The 6954-nt window shown below is 51.2% G+C and overlaps 1 protein-coding gene across 4 annotated transcripts in view; it reads right to left on the bottom strand.

Moving 5' to 3' along the window:
• The window catches only part of FCHO1 (FCH domain only 1), a 27408-nt gene that overhangs the window by 9990 nt on the left and 10464 nt on the right, over positions 1–6954 (bottom strand). For all 4 annotated transcript variants that reach the window (XM_010845643.1, XM_010845640.1, XM_010845642.1 and 1 more), the window contains 8 exons: positions 6399–6540; positions 4468–4620; positions 4127–4231; positions 3032–3130; positions 2861–2957; positions 1256–1300; positions 1062–1140; positions 46–70 (listed from right to left, as the gene is read on the bottom strand). In XM_010845643.1, coding sequence (XP_010843945.1) covers positions 46–70; positions 1062–1140; positions 1256–1300; positions 2861–2957; positions 3032–3130; positions 4127–4231; positions 4468–4620; positions 6399–6540 — 745 coding nt within the window. The remainder of the gene's footprint in view (positions 1–45; positions 71–1061; positions 1141–1255; positions 1301–2860; positions 2958–3031; positions 3131–4126; positions 4232–4467; positions 4621–6398; positions 6541–6954) is intronic.

The following is a 6954-nucleotide window of genomic DNA, read 5'->3' as shown; positions in this document are numbered from 1 at the left end:
CCCTCCCACTGGGCAGCGCGGCCCGGCCCGGCCCATGGCACTTACCCCTAAATCAGGTTCCAGGGAATCTCTGCGGATGGAGAGCAGATGTCAGCGTCTGCGTTGCCATCTCCTCTGGCCCTCCCCTCCGCCCCCAACACCAGATGTGGAACCTGCAGGCAGTCCCCTGGGCGGCTCTGTGGTCCTGGGCCAGCCCTGCAGGTGGGGCAACCTTGGAGCTAGCTTGGGGCTGGGGCCAGTGAGTCTGAGTTAGCTGAGTACAGGGCATTCTCAAACAGCTTGGAAGGGGAGGGACTTGGAAATCAGTCTGAACGTAGGGCTCACCTTGGCAGGGAAATAACGAGGCCAGCCTTGGCAAAGAGAAGAATTCTGGGCTAGCCTGGGCAAGGCTAACCCTGGTCTAGCCGGGGAGACCACAGGTATAGGGAAGAATTTGTACTAGTTTGGGCAGAGAGACTCTTGGGCTCATCTTGACAAAGGTAGAATTACCAGGCTAGATGAGATGAGGGAAACAGCAAGCCTAGCCCTGCCAGGGAGAACTCCCGGGCCAGCCAGGGCAGGGGTAATCCTGGGTGGGTCTGGAACAGGCCGCCCCTGGTCTAGTCTTGGCAAAAGGAGAATTCTGGATGGCCTTGTGTGTGTGCTAAGTCACTTCGCTTGTGTCCAACTCTGTGTGACCCCATGGACTGTAGCCCCCAGGCTCCTCTGTCCATGGGATTTTCCAGGCAAGAATACTGGAGTGGGTTGCCATGCCTTCCTCCAGGGGACCTTCCCCACCCAGGGATTGAGCCCACGTCTCTTAAGTCTCCTGCATTGGCAGGTGGGTTCTTTGCCACTAGTACCATCTGGGTAGCCCCCTGGACTAGCTTGGGCACTGGTAATACTGAGCCAGCCTGGACAGAAGGGCTTCTGGGTTGGCCTGGGTAGAGGGGATCCTGGGCTAGCCTGGAATAGAAATTCTCTTGGGCTACCCTAAGCAGGGGGCTTCCAGGAGAGCCTCAGAATGAGGAGGGATCCTGGGTCAGCCTGGGCCAGGGCTGGGGGTCGGGGTGCTTCCTCACACAGCTGTAGGTGGCTCCCGCTCCCGCCGGCTCAGTCCTGGGAGGCGAAAGGCCTTGGCTCCACGCAAACGTTTCATTGCTGAGAACAGAGGAAGGGGTGCAGATGAGCCCTGGGTGGGGGTCCCCTTCCCATTCAGATTTGCCTCCCTCATCCCCACGGTCCAGCCTGGGCATCCAGGCCCAGACGTACTTGCCTTCCTGCAGCGTAGCCGTTCTGTATGCCTCAAAGTCCAAAGGCCCTGGGACAGAAAAAATTGAGAAACTCAGCCAGGCAGGGGGACTGGGCCTGGGAAGAGTAGCAATATACCTTTGGCCACACAGTGGCACCTCGATCTGAGCTTAAGGTGAGTCAGGGTCCAAGGCATGAGCCAAGATGCTGAACCAGTCTCTGAGATAGTCATGAGTGGGATGGGCCAAGGGTTCTTGGTCTTGCCTCGGATGGCTGCCACCTTGGGATGGACTGGAGGGACTGCCTGAGTTACTTTCACTTCCAGAATTTCTGGGTAGAACTTGGTTGGGTCAGAGGATGGATCATAAATGTCAGTGCAGTGGGCTGAGCCTTAAGGCCCAGGATGAGGACCTGGGACTCTCTCCCAAGGGTGATGGGAAGCCATAGAGGTTATGTGAGCAGGGGCAGGGCGTGAGAAATCTGGAGCCAGTGAAAGACAAGAATGGAGATTCACACAATGAGAGGTAGCCTGAGCTGGTGCTGAGCGATAGAGACGGGAGGAAGAAAAGACAGACCCTAGTGGTTGTCTATACCTAAGGATGTAAACAGCATTTACTAAAGTGCCTACTGTGTGCCAAGCACACATTTTTGTCCTTTATTTGCATCAAATTAGTGAACCCTGAATAGTCATTGGAAGGACTGATGCTGAAGCTCCAATACTTTGGCCACTTGATGCAAAGAGCTGACACACTGGAATAGACCCTGATGCTGGGAAAGACTGAGGGCAAGAGAAGAAGGAGCCAACAGGGGAGGAGATGGTTGGATGGGATCACTGACTCAATGATGTCCACTGAGTTTGAGCAAACTCAGTGAAGGACAGGGAAGCCTGGCGTGCTGCAGTTCATTGGGTTGCAAAGAGTCGGACGTAACTTGGCGACTGAACAAGAGTAACAGTGAACTTTCACGACGCCGTCAGTTGGGCGCTACCAGCCCTGCTTTACAGAAGAGGAAACAAACTCAGAGAAGGCAAGACTGACGCCCAGGGTAACACAATGAGTGACAAGGGAAAGATACAAACCCAGACGTGACCCTACAACTTGGGCTCTCAGTTCTTCCTTGACCCTGTACCTGGGACATCTTCAAATGGGCCTTTTGCTCAACAATCCTCAGTGGCTCCCTTGGCCCCTCAGGGAAACAGCTGAAAGGCTGACCCTGGCATTCAAGGCCTCTCTGGCTTAGGCATCAAGTTCTCTCCCTCTGTAGGCTGCTGAGTTAGATTTGTCTTCAGTCCATTTTTTTAAAAGATTGTTTTTTAAAATGTGGACTGTTTTTAAAGTCTTTTATTGAATTTGTTACAGTACTGTTTCTGTTTTATGTTTTGGTTTTTTGGCTGCAAGGCATGTGGGAGTTCCCCGACCAGGAATTGAATCTGCACCCCCTGCATCGGAAGACGTCAACCTCTGGACCACCAGGGAAGTTCCATCCATCCATTTTTTCCTTTTTTTTTTAACCCCATTTTTCTGGTGAGGAAAATGAAGCTCAGGGAGGTTCATCCTCTAGGCTCTGGAATCCCGTTCCTTCCCCATAGCCGTGGCTCCACAGCCCAACTCCTATAGACGCCCCGACTCACCAGGCTTCTCCTGGCCTGTGCCTTTGCTCTCTGCAAACTTCCTCAGCAGCATCTCCACGCTGACGTTTTCTACGTTCTGCTTAAACTCCTCGTGCACCTGGGCCAGGAGGACGGAGGCTGTAACCAGGCAGGGCCTTCTTGCCCAGCACCCCAACCTCATGCCCCACTCACCTGCCCAATCTGCACATGGGTGTCCTCCACTGAGTGGGCGTAGGACCCCATCAGTGCCTTCATTTGCCGCAGGTGGGTCTCTTCCATGGCTTGGAAGCGCTGAGGCAGGAGGGGAGGAGCAAAATGGGAAGGTGTGGCTAGTGACCCCACCTGACCAATCAGAATGTTCCAACCCCCTGGCCTCAGTGATTGATTTGGGTAAGAGCTCTGGCACTTCTGCCGGAATCATAGAAAAAACACCTTCATATCCTGAGTCGATGAATTGGTAGATAAATGGGGCCGCTGCTGGTGGCTATTTTGCTACACACACACACACACTGAGGAGGATATGTTTACCTGGGAATGAAGCCCTCAGGGAGAAAAACAGATTTGAGAAGCAAAGGGGCACAACTTCCTGCCAACATCATTTGGGCACCTGGATCCAGCCATGCCTGAAGCTCTGCCCCACCCTGAACTTTTCAGTTCCCTGAGCCTGTAAGTCTCCTTGTCAGTTTGAATGAAGATTTCTATTGCTTGCAACTTTCTATCACTGCAAAATCAGAAGGAAAAAAAAAATCTAATTCTTAATCCTGAGCTCCCAATCTGCTTTTTAAACCTTTGAGTAGACAGAGACCCAGAGAGGTGCAGTGCCTGGCCAAAGGTTGTACAGCTGGTGACGGACAGAGGCTAGACCAGGAATCCAGGCTTTTCAGTCACCATGACATGTCAGGAGACTCTTGGCTTCTAAATCCTGCCCCATCTTGTTGAAAAACCTCATCAATAATAATAATAATAATACATCTTAGAGTGGTTTCTATGCACCTGGTACTAGTCTGAAAATTTCATATATGGTGACTCATTTAATCTTTCCAAGTCTATGAGGCAGGTAGTATTACTGTCCCCATTTTACAAATGGTGAAATTAAGGCACAGAACTGATTTGGTCTTTGAAATAATAATACCAGCAACAACAAGAGCTAACTGGCTCTAGAATTTTACAGTTTTAGCCTGTGATTCTAAGGCTTCTGGGAGTCGAGGGTTTGGAAGGTTCTGGACTTCTGAGGCCCATAGCATCCTGGGCCCAGGAATGTGTAGGTCTCCAAGGCCTGGTTCTTACCAGAGCTGAGTCCAGCATTTTCTGCTCAAAGTCAGAACGGGCTGAGTTGTATTTCTCCACCAAACGCCGCAGGCTCTCTGCTGCCTTCCTGGTCTTGGTCTCTGCCTAGGAGGCACAGGGAGGGGACAGGGTTGGGAAAGGGACACTCGGGGCACTTTCCCTGGCCCCATCCCCCAGCACGTAGACTCCCGGGGTGCCCAGGGTGTGGTTCATGCAGGTTCAATGACCGTGGCTCTGTGCTATGCTTTCCCTCTCCCATCAGGCAGCCCCGCCACCTCTCGGCAAATCCCTCGGGTCTGTGTGGGCCAGTGGTGGCTGGGGACCTGCAGCTGTGTGCCCACCTTGTCCATCTCCTTCTGGCTGGTGCTCTCCCTCCGCAGCCGCTCCTGGTCCATGCAACGGTTCAGGTAGTTCTCACGAGACTTGGGCAGGAGCTGGCTGACCCCTGTGAGGACCTGTATGGCATCTAGGGTGCCCACTGCTTCCTCTTTGCACTGTGGGGGTGGGGAAGAGCATGAGGACCCCCTGAAGCCCCTGCTGGGGTGCAGGACCTGAGCAGACCCTGGCACACCATGAAATTCCCAGCCTCCCAAACTTGTGGGGTTCCAGGTCCTACAGAATACTTTTTTTCTGAGAATTCTATGAATTTCAAAAATTTTAACTCTTTAAATAGGTAATGTTTACACATAATTCACATTTCAGAAAGTTTTAAGGAGTGAACTCCTCTCCCATAATTCACATATCAGAAAGTTTTAAGGAGTGAGCTCAGGTAAACCTCCTCTCCCCCCCTTTTTTTTACTATGAAGTCTTTTATTTTTCTTTTGCCCCACTGCAAGGCAGATATGTGGGATCTTAGTTCCCTGACCAGGGATCAAACCCACACCCCCTGCATTAGAAACACAGAGTCTTAACCACTGGACCACCAAGGAAATCCCAAACCTCCTATTATTACCATGATACATTTCCCGAAATAATGGGCATGAAGATCGGTGAATATGCCCATTTTTTATGACAAATGGTGACAGGCCATCCTGTTTAACTGACTGCTTTTTCCACTTAATAATTCATTCTCAAGACTGTTCCGTATCAGTCCAGAGAAAACTTCCTTGTTCTTTCATTTTTTAAAGAAAGTTGTGGTAAAATACACATAACGTAAAATTTGCCATCTTAACCATTATTAAGTGTATGAAGTACTACAACTCTCTTCCTTAATGGGGGTTAAAAACTGCAGATTCTAGGGCTCTGTAAATGCAAACCCTCTATGACTCTAGATTTATAAGCTTCAAATATTTTGGAATCTTGAGAGTCTAAGGTCTGGGTCTTCCAGGATTTTAGTTTTGTCAGGAGTCTAGAAGCCTGGCACTCTGTGACGACATAGAGGGGTGGGATGGGTTGGGATGGGAGGGAGGTTCAAGAAGGAGGGAATACATGTGTGTTAGTCACTCAGTTATGTCTGACTCTTTGTGATCCCATGGAGTTAGGGTCCTCTGTCCATGGAATTCTCCAGACGAGAATATTGGAGTGAGTAGCCATTCTCTTCTCCAGGGGATCTTCCTGACCCAGGGATCGAACCCAGGTCTCCTGCATTGTAGGCAGATTTTTTACCATCTGAGCCACCTGGGAAGCCCCATGTTATTGTATGGGAGAAACCAACATGACATTGCAAAGCAATTACCCTCCAATTAAGAATAAATTTAAAACAACTTCATTTAAAAAATAAAGTTTAGGCTAGAAAAAAAGAGTCTAGAAATGTCAAATAACAAGATCTGTAGCTTCTAATGCTCTAGATCAAGGGTCGGCAGACTTCCGCTGTGAAGGATCAGGTGGTAAATCTGACACTGAACTCAGCCATTGCAGTTCATACGCCAGCCACAGAAGATCTGAACGTGAATGGGCATGGCTGTGGCCAACACAACTTTATTTACTGGCATTAAAATCTAAATGTCCTGTAATAGTCACACACCATAAAATATCCTTTTTTTAATTTTTTTCCCCCAATCCCTTAAAAGTAGAAAAACTACTCATAGCTCGAGGTGGTGGTCTAGCCATCGCCCGCTGGCTGTAGTTTGCAGACCCCCTGCTCTTAGAATTTTGAAAGTCTGAAATTCAACAATGCTCAGGTCTGTGAGATTCTGAGTTTGATGTCGTGGAATTAACAGAGCCCTCAGGGGCACACACCAGGAGCTGGGGTTCCAAGGCCCCAGAAGTCCTGGGATCCTAGCAGCCACAGCTGTTCCCCACCCACTGGCCCGGCGGCACCCACGGCACAGACCTTCTTGTGCGCCTTGAGCTGTTCCTCCCCGTGGCGGAGCACATCCTTGATGAGATCCTGAAGCTTCCGCGTCAGCTCCAGGTGGCAGAGCGCCAGCTTGTCTGAGGAGACTCGGAAGACCTCCCAGAGCGGGGCAAAGGTCCTGGAAACAGAGAGGTGGGGGTCACACCCAGGGCCCAGCAGGCCCGACCCCAACCCCTCGGCAAGGGACCCCTCACCCAGCATGGCCGGCTTTGGCTCAGACACCTCATGTGTTCTGGGCCCTGCTAAACATGAACACATATGAACTTATTTAATCCCCACTGCAGTCACGGAAGGTGGGCGACAGGGAAACTGAGGCATGGGAGGCCCTGTCCCTCACCCAAGGCCCCTCAGCAAATGAACATCAGAGCAGGAGTTTAAACCTAGGCTGACGCCCGCCGTCCTCTGTCTGGACTCCAGGCCCAGCCTGATACTCCCCTTCCCCTCTCTTTCTCCCCCACCTCATCTCCACTGTGCCCAGGCCCTGCAGCCACGCCTGCCTCCTTGCTCTTCCAAGAAATGCACAAGTGTGCTG

The sequence above is a fragment of the Bison bison genome, unplaced genomic scaffold (assembly GCF_000754665.1).
Source record: "Bison bison bison isolate TAMUID 2011002044 unplaced genomic scaffold, Bison_UMD1.0 scf7180017864221, whole genome shotgun sequence".
Classification (NCBI taxonomy): domain Eukaryota; kingdom Metazoa; phylum Chordata; class Mammalia; order Artiodactyla; family Bovidae; genus Bison; species Bison bison.
The sequence above is the reverse complement of the archived record's forward strand: the minus strand, read 5'-3'. Positions and strand labels throughout refer to the sequence as shown.